The sequence below is a fragment of the Euleptes europaea genome, chromosome 1, assembly GCF_029931775.1.
Source record: "Euleptes europaea isolate rEulEur1 chromosome 1, rEulEur1.hap1, whole genome shotgun sequence".
In the NCBI taxonomy this organism is placed as follows: domain Eukaryota; kingdom Metazoa; phylum Chordata; class Lepidosauria; order Squamata; family Sphaerodactylidae; genus Euleptes; species Euleptes europaea.
Genome location: NC_079312.1, coordinates 92,977,376 through 92,995,712, shown reverse-complemented (window position 1 = coordinate 92,995,712; position 18,337 = coordinate 92,977,376). Strand labels below are relative to the sequence as shown.

At 39.7% G+C, this 18,337-nt stretch overlaps 1 protein-coding gene across 1 annotated transcript in view; it reads left to right on the top strand.

The window, feature by feature from the left end:
• Positions 1-17,617, top strand: part of PCBD2 (pterin-4 alpha-carbinolamine dehydratase 2) — a 44,093-nt gene extending 26,476 nt beyond the window's left edge. Inside the window, exons 3-4 of the mRNA XM_056847748.1 lie at positions 15,458-15,538; positions 17,328-17,617. Of these exons, the coding sequence (XP_056703726.1) occupies positions 15,458-15,538; positions 17,328-17,423 (177 nt within the window). The 3' untranslated portion in view covers positions 17,424-17,617. The remainder of the gene's footprint in view (positions 1-15,457; positions 15,539-17,327) is intronic.
• The last annotated feature ends 720 nt before the right edge of the window (positions 17,618-18,337 follow it).

Genomic DNA, 18,337 nt, shown 5'->3' with positions numbered 1-18,337 from the left:
CACATGACGAAACAGTTTATAAATACATATTCTAAGACTAAAAATGTGTGCTTTGCGACATCTAGTGCAGCAATTCTTCAAGTGTTTTTGATTTAAAGAAATATCACCAATTGTCCAAAGACTGTTTAAAGTTATTGATTACTCTAACACTGGGGTCCCCATTGTGGTGCCTGCCAACACCTTTCCTGGCACCCAACGTTTTTAAAAAGTGGGCAGGCCAAGATGGGGCTCTTGCCCAATAGGGTTTCTGATTGGCCTTTGGAGCTCTGATTGGCAGTGCAGATTTTTTACCACCACAGCACAAGGATCTTCACTGTGTGACTGAAGTGTATGCAGATTTTTTGAAAACAATATGTTCATGTTAAAAGTCATCCTGTTAAACAGAGCTTCTGCCTGAAATTGTACTGTTACAGCTGATCAACAACCACAATCCCTAACATTTTGTGGTTATCCTCCTGTGGCAGCCATTGTGTGGTTGTGTCCACCACCCTCTGTCAGAATTCCAAAGGTGCCCCGGCCTCAAAGATTTTGGGGACGCCGGCTCCAACAGTTGCTTTGTTGATGAGGGCTTCTCACAAGCAATAACTCACCTAGAATTTTATTTAAAATCAAATCAAATCCTTCACCATGACATAGGCACATTTCCTAATGCAAATACAAGTGAAATGCTAATTTTTTGGTTTTGTGCGCAAGGTATGATAAACAACATATGTGAGAGAAGGTGGTAGAGGAACATCAGCTGGTAAGGGTTATTTCTTCTGTGTTCAGACATGGTACACTTTCAAGTCTCTCTCCCTCTTCTGGCCCTTTTCTGTTGAGTAGTTTATATACAAATTCTATCAAAAAGAACAGCGTAGCTTTAAAATATTCATGTGAATCTGTAGAATGCTTTCAAAACTGTTGTGCTGAATAAATATGTGTATTTTTAAAAATGCTGACATTATAAAGTGGTCTTTATTGCATGCTTTAGTCTCAATACAATAGAGTAGATATCATACCTGTTCTAACCGAATTTCCATTTGAGACCCTGTGCCATAACACTTGGAATTTGGAAAAACGTGGGGCAGGATGCAGAAGCTTACTCTATGTTCATCCAAGAGTTTGTGCATGGCGCTTTAGCTCCCGCCCACAAACAGCTGATCCTCATGCCATATAACAGACTTTCTGAAATTCCTTTCAAGTTAAGGAATTGTGCTGTGTGTCATTGGAGATGCTATTTAAGGAAAAACAAATGTAAATTAAAATTATTTTGAGGTTGCTGGATCCTTTGCCTACGTGTTTGCCTACTTTTAGCTGTTTTTTTATACTTGTAATTTTAAGCTGCAGTTTTGTTATCTACTTTTGATTTCAAATAAATTGTTTACTTCAGTTATATCAGAAAGAAAAATATTTTGTAATGTAACATTGACAGCTCCTGTGTGGAATTCTAGCATGGAAAAAATGTGACATAAAAAGGAAAGGTGTACCACATTTTTAAACCTTGTTCTCTCTGCTGACATGGTATATAAGTGGCACTTATCTGCAGAACTACTTAATGCCAACTGTGCGCAAATTACACTGGCTCCATTGTCATTTTGAGCTGGTTGTTATCTGTTGGTGGCTGATTTCCATGTAAAGCGACGTGGGGACGGAGGTTTCAGACAGCTTTTTAAAATCCGTTTATGAGCTGTATCTGAAGTGCTCTGCCCTCTTTAAACCACGTCGTTCCCCCCCCCCATTCTCTTTTTTTGCAGAGTGTTCTATTTTGGCTTTTTAAAAAACATTCTAACCTTTGTGTTATAGTACTAGACCAATATAGCAATGCAGTGCTATATTGCCAGCATTCAGCAAGCCCCTGAAATGCTGCGGACATTTCAAACACCACACTACAGCTATTCAGAAGTGCAAAAAACACCTGAAAACATGAGTTTTTTTTTTTTAAAAAAAAAGCTCAGCCCAGCTTTGCAAATGGACACAAACAGCTTTGTTTTAAAAGGTAAATAAAATATGTTAGCAGCCAGGCGCCAAAACGGATGCGTGTGAAATGACATAAAAAAACCCGTTAGCCACTGGCAGCTAAAACGGATTACAAAGGCTATTTGAAAGGGGCCACTGACTCAAACGTGCATTTCAACCTGTTTTGTGACCAACTTCCATCGTTCCTTAGCTCCCCTATGGACTTGGCTTGCAGTGTCTTTAAACCTATTCTTTTCGTAGTAATGTTGTTTTGGTATGTTTTGAAATACGTAGCTTCTAAATTGATGCCAGCATCAAATTGTACTGATTTAAACTAATTTTTACTTCACAGTGATTGATTGTTTTACATGTAAATATTTATACCAGTATTGCCTTCCTTCTCCTGAAACGTTTGATGCAATATTCATACCTATATGTGAAAATATTCCACTGTGTAATAGGCCATTCCTCTTAGCCACAGTTTGACTTGACTGCATTTATTCTTCATGTCCTGAAAATTGGCAATTCATATGACAATAAACAGAAATGCCCTCAGTGAAGAGAGAAGGGGAAACTGTTGTTTATCTGGTCAGGTGGTTTAGATTAGCAGTGGTGCTGGTCTGTATTATGTTACTTTAAATCATGGTGTCCCAACAGGACATAAATTATGAAGATTGTTACAGTATGTTTCATCCAATGTAAGATCAACAAATTGGAATAATTTTTATAGGAAAATCACAGCATTTTGGCAGGACAGTTGTTAAAGTATTTGTTCTATTGTGGAGTTTTGTTCACATTATTTCTTAATATGTAAAACATTGTTGAATAACATATGAAGGGTAAACATTCTAAATATCAAAGGCTAGAATGGCTTTTAGAAGATTACACAGAGTGGCAAACTACTTAAAATAGATCAGTGTTTGTGCTTTTGCTGTCACAATGTTTGATATAGAGCTGGCTAGCTAGTTTCTTCACCAGCATAATTGTAAACAAGTGTTTCAAACCATAGAGTAGCTTACAGTTCTATTGAAAAGGGTGAAGCCCTTTCTGTATACCGTTAATTTCCCCCCTAACATACTTGGAAGAGAGCAGGGGTATAGAGGCGCTAAGCTGACCCCCAATATCTAACCTTTATTTTTTATTAATTATTAAATTTCTTTGGCCATCAAGACAAAGAGGATATCAATAGCCAAGTAGCATTCTAATATGATGTTGTTCTTCTGACAACTAATAGAAAAATCTAAATTTGAAGCTCAAGATAAATTGGTTTGGACTTGAGAGGGTAGTTGTGTATGCATGTTTATTTAAATGTGTAGTGTTACATTTCTTGAAAGCGAAACATTTAAATTTTATCTGCATGGGAATCCATGAAGTGCTTAAGCTCTGCCTTTAGGTATTCTCGGTACATGTACTTTTTTTCAGAGGCTGAGGCAAAACACTGGAAACTTTTAAGTGTAGCTTTTGAATTAATGAAGACTATGGTACAGAACAAGCAACACATTCAGAAAGTAAGCAACAGCTTATGAAAAACTGAAGCACACCATAATCTAAAACATTTTCACTGGTTTGTCTGCTTAAAGAAAAATGTAGTTATTGGGATACTGTATCCCAAGCACATTGTTCCTAACGTGTCAAGACTTTGTGCTTAAATAATCAAGTAGGGTTGGATTTTTAATTTTTTAAAAAATGCATTTGCTTTTCAGCTTGTTAGAAGGATGTATGACATCTCTGTCGGTGTTAGAATGTCAAAGTCTACCATTCCACTTGCCCCAAAGTTTAACCACTCTTAGAAAAATCCATACTTTAGCCTGGATATAGATTTTGCCCCCAATTACCATTGCTTTCAATGCACTTAGAATGGTTCTCTGTCATCCTTGCTCATGTCCTGGTTGCCAGATGCTATCAATAATGCTTGTCGTGCGGTATTTCTAGTGGTTTCCTTTCTCTTCTGTGTTGCTAGTAAAAGCATATGGTGTGAATCTCTGAGTATGGTAAAACATCCTATGTCAAATTTTTGTGCATGACTAAATACCTAGATGGCCCAGTAGAGGTAATCTGAGAAGCAAAAGAGAAGCTAATAACTGTAGTTTAAGGATGAGTAGGTAATTTAAGCCTACTTCAAGGTCTGTTCTTTTTGTATCATTTCCCTCAGCATTCTTGATCTGATACCAGTGGATGAAATAACCTATCTAAACCTAAAAAACAAGAAACAGTATCTAGAAGAGCCCTGCTAGATCAAACCAAAGATTCATATAGTCCATCCCTTAGGGGTCAGCCATATACCCCTGAAAAGCTTATAGGAAAGCATAAAGACCAAAGCCTTCCTTTTTTGTTGCTTTCCAGCAGCTTGTGTTCAGAAATATTCTGCCTATAAACATGTAGATTGCATTAGCCACTGTGCTTAATAATCATAGATAAAGATTTCAATGAAGACTAGGTCTAGTTCCTTTTAAAGGCCATCTGAATTAGTGGTCATCACTACAACTTCTAATAGTGTTTTCTATAACTTAATGATGATTTGTGTAAAGAAGCGGTGGGGTGGATCCAACTATCCTCCAAGTGACCTGCCTACAGCCTAGGCAGCCTACCTTCTTTCCATGGAAGAGTCACTTAGTTTGAAGGAAGGCTTCTCAGTTTGGAGGAAGGCTTTCAAACTTGAGCCAAAAAGAAAGAAGGGATATAAATATTTAAATAAATAAATAAGTTTTCTGAAGTGGTAGGATAAGGGTAGGATCCACCCCACTGAATCTTGTCTTTTCTGAATCTACAATTAATGTTGTGACCCAGAGTTCTGTTATGGGAGAGGGGGGATCATTTCTATCCACTTTCTCTATACTTTACATAATTTTATAAGCTTCTGTCATTTTTCCCCTGGTGTTCTTTTCCCCCCATAACAACAAATTCCCAAACTCTAAAGCCATTATTTGTAGGGCAGTTGGTGTTGCCCTTTATCATTTTGGTTGTCCCTTTCATCACCATTTCAGATTACATTAATGTATATGTGAAGTTGAGGGCTCTTTTTGTTGTTATCAGAAAAGCCCCCACACTTGTGCTGTTTCGCAGAATGAGCAAAACATAAAGGTTCAGGAGGGGATTCTTATAAAGAGATCACAACTGAAGTAAACGGATAGTATTGTAGTCTATTGCAATATTGATTGTGCATATCACTCTGTTTTAATACAAGGCAATGTCTTTTACCTTTGTAACCCTTCTTGTGTTGTGATATGTCAAGCCTTAGACAGTGTTGCTTTTTTGCTTTCGTTATTTCCAGTTCTATAATTCTTGCCCCGCTGCATTTTTTTGTTTAGTAGAGTTCTTTGCTGTTTGATTGAATGGTTTATCTTATTTTGTAATCTGCCTTGAGTCTCATTGAGAAAGGTGGGCTATAAATGAAGATAATCATAATAAATAATAATATGCATCATTTCACACTCATATTGAACTCATTTGTCATTTTGTTGCCCAGTCCTCCAGTTTGGAGAGCTTCTTTTCACAGTCTGTTTTGGTTTTCATCATCCTGAGCAATTTGGTGCGGATCAGGCACTTCATTGCTGACTCCAGATCATTTACGAGCAAAATAAAGGATGTTGGTCCTAATGCCTACCTCCAGTGGACTTGTTGCTTCCAGTTGTGTAAACCATGAGAAGACCTATCTTCTTATCTCATGATAGCTATGCTTGCTCAGGAGGGACTTTGTCAAAAACCTTTTGGAAGTAAGTATATGATGTATTAACTGATCACTTTCCCCCACATGTTTGTAAACACTGTCAAGGAACTCTAATAGTTTGATTACAAAAGACATGCCTTTGTAGAAGACATACAGATACTTCCTCAGTAGTCTTTTTTTCGCTTTCCTTTATCCCTTAGAAGCTCCTTGATCCATTGATCTTGAGCAGCACAGTTTTGAATCTAATGTTTGGGGGATATAAGGGCTGAGATAAATTTTGCCACATCCAATGTAGCCTTGGGATCCCTATCACTTAATAAAAAAGGCATGATATCAGACACAGAGGCATTGGATTTATTTTTAAAAGATGAGATATATATATTGTGCTCTGTCCTCATAGAAACGGCATTCCAAGAGCATATGAACTAATGAGTCAATGGAGCCAGAAGAGCACAGACAAGTCCTTTCCTAGTATGGTAAATCTAATGTTTGGGGGATATAAGGACTGAGATAAGTTTCACCACTGCCGATGTAGACTTGGGAGCCCTATCACTTAATAAACAAAGGCATTATATCAGACACAGAGGCATTGTGTGTAAAGTGCCGTCAAGTTGCAGCCAACTTATGGCAACCCAGTAGGGTTTTCCAGGCAAGAGATTTGCCATTGCGTTCCTCTGCAACCCGGGTATTTTTTGGTGGTATCCCATCCAAGTACTCACCAGGGCCGGCCCTGCTTAGCATCTATGAAGCTTCTATTTAATTCTTCAGCTATCCTCCCTGAAAATAACTTCTACAGTGATGGTCCCACATCTTCTCAAGTAAAGACCAAAATATTTAATTCAGTTTTTCTGCAATTTTCATATCTTCATGGGCCAATTTTTCCCAGTTTGTCAGCCTAACAAACTCCTTTGCTGGTTTCCCACTTCTGAAGTATTTTAAGAAATTTTTATGTTTGTATTAATGTTTTTTTTAGCGATATATTCTTCAGATTCTCTTTTCACTTGAGTTAATTTGCTCCTTCTTGTTCTCTTCATTTGGAAATCCACTTTTCCTTGCCTTTTATTGCTTGCATGACACAGCTTTACCATGCTGACATCCTCTTAGATTTCATAGTAGCTTTTCTAATTCGTGGTATACATTCTATGTGCACTTCAATTATTGCGGATTAAAATCCCAAGCATTCTGAAAGGATTTGGCCTTCCCTTTACCCTCTTTTTCAACTTCCCTTTAACACCCTCATTGGGGGGGGGGGGAACTTTCATCTTCTGAAACAAAATGTGAACATATTGGAATTTTTTTGGTGGCTTTCCATTCATATATCTACAGGAAGTAATAACGTCTAGTATTTGCATATAAACACTGCAATTGGTTTCCCTCCAAGTGTCCTTCATGCGTATATTTTCCCCTACAATCTTTTGGCCTCTTTAGGTTACTCCTTTTCTTCTATTAGCTCATTGACAAGTTCTAGCCTGTCCCCATTTAGATGACCTGGAACATTTATGCCATTATTCTTCATGGATAAATCATCCTGCTCTGGAAGCTCCACAGATCTTGTCACCTTTTTGCCAAGTGTTAGTTTTGTGAATACAATTTTATAAAATGCAGTCAAGACCTTACTCTGTAGCCATTTGGGGACAGATAAAAGGGATGACTGTTGCCTTCATGCCCTGCTTGTGAGCTCCCCAAGGTGTCTGGCTAGTGTCTGTTCAATACAGAATACTGCACTTGATGGCTTTCTGTTTTGCATCAGCAAGACAGATTCTGATTTTCCAGGGTAAAAAAAAAAGTTAGGGCTACCCTCGTTGAGTTAAGAAAGATTGGGGAAGGGTTGCTGAGAGAGGGTGTTTCTTTCTTTTTTTGTTTTGCCATCAAGTCACAGCTGACTAATGGTTTTCAAGGCAAGAGACATTGGAGGTGGTTTGCCATTGCCTGCCTCCCCATCATGACCGTGGTATTCCTCGGAGGTCTCCCATCCAAATACTAGCCAGGGTCAGGGCCCGAGGCCACCCAGCAAGCTTCCATAGCACAAGTGGGGATTTGAACCTGGGTTTCCCAGGTTCTAGTCTGACACCTTAACCACCACACCACACTGCCTGTCTTTTCCTCCTATACTTTTTAATACTTAAATAGCCCTTTTGAAGCTACATTAATTCTGTTGGTGGATAAACATAGGAACATGTGGTTCAGTATTTTGTTTAAAATATTTGTGCCCCATACTCATTAGTGTCACTCTAGAGGTGGCTACCAACAACCAGAAATACAGTAAATATCAATCAAAATTTCATAAAAGATTTATATCAATTTTCTTTGGCTGCTTCCACACAGAAATCTAGCTTTTGCCCAGCATAGTACAGTTGTCCACCTTCTGGACTTCCCCCTGCCTGTCTGTGTTTTCTGGAAAGATCGTACTCAAAGCAAGTTGGGTCACTGTGTGGATGGGCAGGTGTGGATTTTTAAACCTCCTTTCCCACATCCGCACAGTTTTTCCCTCCATGCCTCCTCATACCTGCCTCTGCCACCAGTGGAGTTGTCAGCTTTGTAAAAAATTAGTAGTTGCTATATCACTATTATGTTAAAACTCTATAGCGATAGAGCTACTACTGATGAAAAAAAACAACCCACCAGTAGCATGGGAAGAAGGCAGGTATGAGGGGATAGGGAAGGAAAACTGGAGAACCCCCCTGTGTAGTTCCTCTGTTGTTGCTGCAAATGCCTCTGCAGTTGTAGCAGAGGTTGGGTGCACAACGGGGAATCTCCGCTGTTTGGATGCAGGCCCAGAATCATGTCTCATTGATTTCAATTTAATTCTTAACTCCTCCTGTGTAAATTGAATTTCAGCAGGTATTATGAGCACAAGAAAATGGTATGAACTATATTACTGTCTACATTTAGCACAATCTTGATTATTTCCCCTCCCCCTTTCCAAAGAAACAAATCAAGAGTATGCATATGGTTTGCAAAATTGAATCATAGGATACGGTATGCAGCAGTAATGGTTAATTATCTATAAAGAAACTTACATAAAAATATAGACATTGTTGAGACAAATTATTCATCACTTCAGTATAGCGTATCAAATAGAGTATTAGGGAAGCCACTTTACGTTGCCACAATTAATGCAGCCTCATGCAGAATAATCACTTATTGGAAATAACAGGGCTGGTGGATATGGAATTAGCCTTTTCCCTCTTTGCTGAATGTTTGAAGGGTTGTGAGGCCTAAGAACTGACAATAAATAAAATAATTTATGTTGCTAAGCTTTGCAGCTACTTTTTGAACAATTCCTCCTTTGTTAGTAACAGTTGTAAGAATATATTAGCCCAACATATCTTCTTTTATTATTTTAATAAATTACTTGTAAACTTAAAGTTGGCAAGCATTGCATAAGAAATATAAAAGAATGAACAGCTGAATAGCCAAGAGACTTGCCATCTTTCCAAAGCTCAGCATTTTGCCATGCAAAATATGCAAAAATGTCATCTTTTTACCTCATTTCTGTTTGTGAAATGCATAGGAAAGCAGGCTTTAACAAACACATTTTATAACCACGCTTCTTAAAAAAATCTTCTCTTTTTTTCAATAAATGTTTTACTATCGTTTTTTGCCCTTGGGAAAACCAGTTTGTTCAGCCAGTTGACCACCAAAAAAGCCCATTTCTGGTAATAAAATATTTTCCTTGTGTGACAGTAGATATGCAAGAGAGTGGTGATCAAAAACTTACAGGGAAGAGAAATCCCATCTTATCCCCTCCCTCTTGCCAGCAGTCCTTGCTCCAGCCCAGGTTTCCCCCATCCTTTACCACTGATTCATCTCCCCACGACAGCTCTTGGTTTCCACCTTCCTTCACTTCCACCTCACTAACACCTCTCTCCAGGCTCTCTCCTCTTCAGTTGCTGGCCTTTGCCTTACCTCCTACTGGGAGTGACCACCGTTGCTTCCATGGCAGCTACTGGAATTCTGAGGTCTGTGATACTTATATATGCACAGACATCACTATTAATATTTGGGTATTCAGCCTAAAATTAGTTTTTATAGAATCTTCAAACCTGGGAGTTGTGGGTTTTCAGAACCCTTGATTGTAGCCATGGCTGGCCTTGTTGAAGAGACTCACCTCTGTTTACACAGGGCCAGCCCTTGACTATTAGATAAATATATACAGTTGTTTCCCCCAAAGCAGGCGTGTTTGGGCAGTTGCCTTATAGAATGTAAATGTGGCTTAGCTGTTACTGATCTACAAGTCTCTAATACTTTTGCCTGATTCAAGAAGTGCTTTTGAATTAATGAGAAGATTAAAAAAAAACCTTCTAATTTAGTACGTGTTTGTCTCAAAAGAATGGGTCTGTAAATGCACTACTTGCTGTCCTGTCAGAATTGCTCTATTGCAGTAACATATACCAAGATTGTGTTTGTGTATCTGTTGTTACTATGCTGCTGGTTGGATAGTATTGGGGGTACCAAGAAATTCTCAGCAAACATTCTCAATGGGGAAGATTAAGGCACCATGTTCTGCATAGAATAGTCATATCTGAACATATGTGTTGGTTTCCATTTGCTAAGAGACAAGCTTCTCTCCCTTTTTCCTCTTAACTCATGTGCATTGCTTGGGTGGGGAGCTGGAATCCTGGCTCCAACCCTATCTTCCTTTTAGTAATTGCTAGCTCTGAAGGTCACCTTGTAGTAGGAATCAGTAGCAACCCCATTTTTATGGGGCTCACAGTCTGTATTCTTTTTTCTCTTTGGCCCACTGCTTGAGATGAACATGGTTATAGGTTGTTCAACTGTCTGTCTTGGCTTTGTTTTGATCTAAGTGTTAAGAAGGCTCCTCTGGGCTTTATTTGTCTTTTTGACTTTCGATCTCCAGGACAAAGAGAAACCCCTAAATGGGCTGATTTACTTGGGAACTGGGTGCTAATTTCTGTTTTCCACTGAGTTGCTTTTAAATGCTGATAAATGGTTGTAAAGAAATTCCTTTGCACATTAGGATGCTGAAATATTCTCATTGTGATAAACTTGAGTGTTTGCAATGCTGGTATAAAGGTCAAGGCCATGGTAGAGTTTTTTTCAGAATAAACAAAACACTTTCCAAAATGAAGTGTTTGGCTTTCTGGGAAACAAAACCCACCAAAACTAATCTGACACTACTGCCATATCACATATGCTTGACCGTGATCTTGGCTTGCAGACTGCTTAATAATATTCATTATTTTAAATTAAAGTTGAAGAAGTGCAGACTCCAGCTCAAATTAAGATTGGTTGTGTTGCCGGAATCTGGTAATTACTTTAATTGATCACCAGATAGTTTCCTTGATCACCAATTACACCCAATTACTGATCATGTTTCAAGACGTGAAGAAATGTCCAAACTGATTATGTAATAATGTTTTCATATATAATCAATCCTAAATAGCCTTTCCCTCTACTGCCAATGGTATTTTATAAAAGGAAGGTTACAGGCCTACAGATACAAAAGGTGATCCATAAACAATAAAGTTCTAATTTCATTTAATTAGCAAGGGAAGTATTTAGAGGACTTAATGGAGATTGCTCTGGTAAAATTACTTCAGCAGACCTCCTCATTTTTATGTTGGAAACTATATGTAATCGGGAGATGGCTGTGCATGTCTAAAATGAACTGTAAGTAAGAGGTTTGATTTTAGTCATAAAGATAAACCTGATTTGATCAGTATTTTACACTATATTGGTATTTTTTCCACACACAAAACATTGGTAATTTAAAAAGTGCATTTGTCTCCCATCTTGGAACCCAAGGGAACTTACCTAGGGTTCCCAGGAGATCTCCCGTGGAGGCACTCACAGTATCCAGATGTGCTCAGCTTATTGTTCCCTTCAAACTAAGTCCTGTATCCGCTGTCTTGCAGTAAACATATATATGTCTTACAGTAAACGTATATTAATGGAAGGAAGGTCAATTTTTGCTGTTTCTTTCCTCCCGCTATGGACCTCCCGTTTGTTACTTATGCTGTTGCTGAGGGTCCCCTGTACCCCGGGAGCAATAATTTTGGGAACATTTTGCGCTCCTCTGTGAAGAGGGTGGGTGGAAAGGAAGTCCTGTTCTACTGATGGAAATGCCTTCTATTAGTGGAGATTGACCACAGAACCCAAGTCCTTGAATGCTGAGATGTTCCCTAAATTCTTCTTTGGTAACAAGTTGAGCCATAGGACACATCGGTTTTTATGGGACTTAAACATACTTAACTTTCTCATGACTGTATGCAGTGTCCACAGAATTCAGCCGCTTAGATCAGGTGTCAAAAGTAAGGCCCGAGGGCCGGATCCGGCCCCTTGAGAGCTCTTATCTGGCCTGCTATCCAGCCGAGGCAGCCCCCCCCCCCCTCAGTCTGGGCTGGCGAGGCATGGCCGGCCCGACCAAATGTAATTTATGTCACATCCGGCCCTCATAACAATTGAGTTTGACACCCCTGCCTTAGATCTTATTGTAGTAGCGGAATAATTCTCACTGACTGGCTACAAACTCCCTTTTTTCCTCAGATTATTTATCCTACCTTACATGTAACAACATAGGAAATGGGTCATATATAGCATCTAGCCACGGACAAGTTTCTTTGCCCCTGTTTTCCACACATTCCAGTAATAGCCAGGGCAAAGCATAATTTTACTCAACTCCTCTTTGAATGCTACTTTTAGCCAGCTTCCATGAGCAGCAGAATAAGAAGTCACTAGGTAAATGTCATGTTTGTTTTGCAGGGAATCCATCAGTACCGAAACCTTTAAGGCACTGAAATGTGGGCTAATCCTCCTTTCTTTTAGGACCTGAGCATTGTGGATGTGAGGTACATTCCAAAAGAAGTTAAGCATGCCCACTGAAATCAGTGCAATGAGTACGTTTAACTTTTCCTGAACTACGCCTATTCTCTTTGTTTTTGCCTATGTTACTTCTTGGTGATGACTTTGGCTGCCTTTGAGACAATGGGAAAAGAAAAGTATTTTCACATTAAGATTTTCATTTTCATAACCAGGTTGCTTCTAGAGAAGCACCCGTGTTAGTGTGCTGTAGCAAAATTAAGCAGGAGTAGCACTTTAAAGACTAATTAAACTTATTCTAGGACAGGGGTCGGCAAACTCATTAGTCAAAAGAGCCAAATATCAACAGTACAACGATTGAGATTTCTTTTGAGAGTCAAATTTCTTAAACTTAAACTATATAGGTAGGTACACTGTTTATTAACTTAATAAACTTTAATTAAAGTTTTAAGTCTTAATTAAACTATAGGTGCACTGAATAAAACTTGATATCATACTTAATAGTGATCTTATTTATTGATAAAAATTAAATTGTAAGTCCCTGCCATTTCCCCCTCCCCGTCTGGAATCCTTGTCTGGAGGCCTGGTCTACCGCCATAAAGGCCTATTGGTAGACCTGGCCTCCGGCTGAGTCCCATTGGCTTTCTTGGCAGTAGATCTGGCCTCCTGAGGCCCATGGAAGCCAATTGGTAGACCTGGCCTCTGAAGGGGGACTTTTCCCCCTCCTCGGAGTCCAGGTCTACCGCCAAGAAAGCCAGTGGGTAGACATGGCCTCCCAATGGGACTCAGCTGGAGGCCAGGTCTACTAAAGGAAGCCCGCCCCGCCCAACAGCTGATAGGCGGGCGGGGGGGCAGGAACCGCTGAGCCGCCCTCCCAGCAATCGCGCGGCTAGAGGGGAGGGGAGGCTTTAGCCTCCCAACTATTGAGGGCAAAGGAAAGGGGGACCTGGCCATTCTCCACGGCGGGGGGGGGGGGAGACAGCGCGCCCGCTCGCCTGCTCTCTTGCACTCGCTCGCTCTCTCAGGCGTGCCAGCTCCGCAGCCCAGCTGCAGGCGCGAGCGGGTGCGAGAGCAGGGGCTCCGAACCAAGTTCGGAGAGCCGCACTCAACGGGCCAAAGAGCCACATGCAGCTCGGGAGCCACAGTTTGCAGACCCCTGTTCTAGGATAAGCGTTTGTGAATCATCTTGTTTCAACAGACAGTATGTCCAGGCTGATTTGTCATTGGTGACCCTGACAGCTACATAGCTCTCTAGTGCCAACTGTGGCGATTTCATGGAGGTAAATAGGGATGTGTCTTAAATTAGGGCATCAATAATTATTTTTACTTCATCCCCATTTCCTTGACATGGAATGGGAGAAGCAGGGAAAGATATCTGTGGTAGTGGAATGTCAATGGATGTCACAATGAATGGTCAAGGAAGAGTCACTTCAAGATTACTGATAATGTTGCATCTCTGAATTATCTAAGCAAGTAAGGAATGGCTAGGTAATCATTCATTATAAAACTTGATGGAAGAGATGTTTGTGCAGAGACTAGGGGTGTGCAGCAAAAAAACCAACAACAGTATTTTTCAAATCCTGATATATTGGAGCTGGAAAATATCAGTATGGTATGATACTGGTACGGTATTCAGATCTGTGTTTTTGGGATGTTTCTCATATTTTTCAGCTCAATTATTCCCTATGGGGAATCTTTCCAGGGGGCTGGGGGCTTGTTTTTAAAGTTACTGGCACCAAAATTGCAGAGTAACTGCTGTCCCCAACCATCTTCTATTGTTTCCTGTGGAGGAAAAAAACTTGAACAATTGGTTCTTGTAGGTTATCCGGGCTGTGTGACCGTGGTCTTGGTATTTTCTTTCCTGACGTTTCGCCAGCAGCTGTGGCCGGCATCTTCAGAGGAGTAACACTGAAGGACACTGAGAGATACTGTCCTTCAGTGTTACTCCTCTGAAGATGCCTGCCACAGCTGCTGGCGAAACGTCAGGAAAGAAAATACCAAGACCACGGTCACACAGCCCGGATAACCTACAAGAACCAATGAACTCTGGCCGTGAAAGCCTTCTACAAAACTTGAACAATGTTACACCGGAGACTCTCCCCCATAGGAACACTATTGAAGCTGTTGCTATGCTAAGCCTAACCAATATAACACCTGAGAAACTGAAACTATGTAACACTTGAGAATCTTGAACTGTGGAAAGTGCACAAACCTCAAACTGTAAAATGTGTGATGGAGAAAAAAAAGATACTTGAAACTATTACCAACCATTGTGCTCTTTTAAAAATTTGCTTGAAATTGCTGTGGTAGGATGCTTAAGTATTAATTTCAGAATAGTTATTGCAGGAAAAAAACATATTTGGTGCATGATAGACTTATGTTTTTTAAAAATAATATTTGAATTAAGTTCTTGATCTTGTGCAGAGATTTGGCTTTGGCGTTGGAAGTCCAGTTACAGAATCACAATGTATGCATGGAGTGTTGATTGCTGATATACTGTGTATATATGTAAAGATCTTGTTTGCTTAGCACAAACCTGAGCAGTTGAGAGTGAGTTTTCTATTGGGAAGTCTCTTGATCTACTCTTGATCTTTAGTCTCTTGATCTACTCAGCCGTGACCTCAAACCAAGCGACAGTTCTCTGCCTTTCCCTGTCCCATTTGCAGTGTTTTTGTAGGGATTACTGTGTAATGTATATGAAACCGTTTAAACATTTGAAGTGTATTTTGGAAAATCTTGTTACTGAAAAATATGAAATGACTAGCTGAGCTTTGATTGTTAGGCCAACCGGCAAACATCTTATGAATACCAGGCAATAGCTTCAGCCCGAATTCTTGACTACTTTTCTTTATCCCAATATTTTACAAGGATTTGGTTTATTCACAGGTGCACGCTTATGGGCATCTAAAATTGTACATTCTTTCAGTCTACTGTTCTAGCACAGTTCAATAATTGTTGCAATCCTTCTTTTTCTCTTTTGGATTTCTCATTGACTAGCCCCAGAAATTGTCACAAAGCTATCATTAAAGTTACAAAGGTAGAAGCTTTTTTAACAACATTTTTCTAACACAGGCTTTTGGCTTTATGACTCGAATTGCTCTGCAGGCTGAAAAGATGAATCATCACCCCGAGTGGTTTAACGTGTACAATAAGGTAAGGAGCTGAAAAATTTAGCATTTTTCATTGGCATCTGGGACATTCTGGCCAGTGACTGTGTCGGTGACTTTGAAAATCAGGTATCTTTTTAGAAAGAAAATGTAAATGTGAATTCTAAATTCACTGTTCCTGATGTATCCCATGTTTGTTTTCACTTTTTCAAAAATGTGCAGCCTTCACTCACAACAAGCTTTGAAAGCTCCATCATCCTTCTAGCAGTGAGACAGATTTATACCTGTGATAGAATGGAAGAGTGCGTGACAGGAAGTGTAGGGGCCTGGCGGTTAACTCCTAATTATAAAAATCAATTGGGCAAGGTTTTGTGAAAGCATACAAAGTACTTGAGGTTGAAGATGAGCAATAGTTCTAAACAGCTGAAAGTAGCTTAAGGGAGGCATTGCTTACTGTGTCGTGTACACATGTTCTTTTGTTCCACTGTTGCTTCTGGTCAGACACGCAGAGCATGTGTACAAACCAGTGCAAAATGTTGTTTATCAGAGATAAAATAGGATATGTCTGCACACCACGAGCAGCTGTCTCTGCAAACCTCTGCAAAAACTGTCTACTTCAGAGTCCCATTTAAAAGTAATTTCAGAAAAGTAAGGTATTTAACATGCATATTGTCAAGTATTTCAGGAACCATTTTTCAAATTATGCATCCCGTTAAAAAACATTTGAAAGAAAAACTCTTTTGTTCTTAACTCAGGAATCTTAGAATTCATAGTATCAAAACATACCTCTCAATCTCTGGCTTCTAAAACAAGGGACAAAAAACAAACAAACCCCAGCAACCCCCCCAAAAAAACTTCTGGATGAGGGAAAGATTTGTGAGAAAGCACCTTGAAATAAAAGACATAAGGAAGAACCTCAGGCTTTTAATGAAGAGAGGCTCGTGATACGCGCATTATGAGTACTGTTTTCTGATCCTTTCACATTTCATCGTGAGAAATGTTTACTTTCAGCTAAATATTTATGAGACATCTTAAACCAAATCTAAGGGTGGCTTGTATGGCCACATATATACAGCATACTTTCTGATAATAACAAACTGCTATGTTTGCATTGAAATTTATATTCAGTAGTACTGGAAAGCAGGCAGGCAAAATAAGCACATTTTAGCTATTCCTGGCACAGTTTAAATATTATCTCAGAGATGGACAAAGATCATCTAGACTTAAAGGCTGTGTCCCACCCTTCCACCCACCCCCTAACCTCTGCTTTCTGGCTAAACAGGAACATTTCGTAAAGTAGCACACAATATTCCACAGTGAGGAAATATAAATAATCCCTTGCAGGCAGCTTCATAATGCCAGTGTTTGTTTTTTCCCTTCAAAAGTGATCCGCAAAGTATTGCCAGTTTCTTTACCTTTAGGATGCTGGTTTGAGTCGCGTAACTTGGCAATTGCAGTTGTGTTTGTGACCTGATTTCCTTCTGAAACTGTTTTTAACGAATGAGTCAATTAATTGGACACCTCTTTCTGGAAGAAGGACAAGAATCTCAAACCTAAATTGTTCCATGCTCTGTGCTGGAGCTCTTGTTGGTTAGTCTCCAATTTTTCCTCAAGGCCGCTCACCTGACAGCTGTGTTATGTGGCTGACTTTTATTTGAAAAAGCTGTTCCATTCCAAATACAATCAGCAGAAATGATGTTTTAAAAAAATCAATTTGTAAATATACAAATCAAAATACATGAGAAAGTATTTCAGACTGAATCTGGATCTGGTCAGTCTGCATAAAGTACATTGGCTGATGAATTATAATGTTCTTTCTTCTCCCTTGTTAACAGGTCCAGATAACTCTCATTTCCCATGACTGTGGAGGGCTGACGAAACGGGATGTCAAGCTGGCTCAGTTTATTGACAAAGCTGCTGCATCTGTCTAACAGCGAGGTGTTGAAATCATCATGGAACCGCATTTCTTTCAAAGTGATTTCCCTTTGCATTGTATGAGACATTTTTCCAGTCTTCTCTGTTTTTGTGATTTTGAGCCTTAAATTACCCTCTTCCTCCGGGGCCATACCTAGTATATGCCAGTCTGCTGTAGATAGATCCTGAGTCTGAAGTATGAGAAGTGTGAGTTCAGAGATATTTCTTAGGCGTTAGAATAAAGAGGACTTGGAAACCCCTTCTGTCCTCTGTTCTTATGCAGCATCGGCAGCCTAATTTGACTTTCCCCTACCCCGGGTTACCAAGGACTGTGAACTGAGGGTGCTTTCACACACCTTGAATAACGCACTTTCAATCCACTTTTAATCCACTTTGCTGCTGGATTTCACTGTGTGAAACAGCAGAATCCACTTGCAAACGATCGCTAAAGTGCATTGAAAGTGGATCGAAAGTGCATTATTCAGGATGTGTGAAAGTGCCCTTAGTCTTTACACTTTAGTCAGTATGATTACTTGTATACACAAAAGTCATAATAGTTTATGGATATCGAGGAGGGGCATAATGCAGCCAAACTTAAGCTTACTGATTTCATGTGCTTAATGTGGGTTGAGACATAGTCTGAGAACAGTAGTCAGCCTCTTCCTAGATCAGATTCCGATCTACAAATGGAAGAAATGTGGGAGCCCAACTGACCCTCCAGTCTTGGATGAATGCTGCCACCAACCTGTGTATGAATGTATACTATTCTAGTCCAACCCCCAAACACCCCAAGAGTATTACAGTTGAATGGCACAAGCAGCTCAGTCCAGATTTGAGAGCAAAACCAAAGTTTTGGCTTTCCAAGCAAGAACAGAAGATTAAATTGGCTTATTTGAGAGAGCTAATTCTAGGCAGAGACGCGTGTGATCAA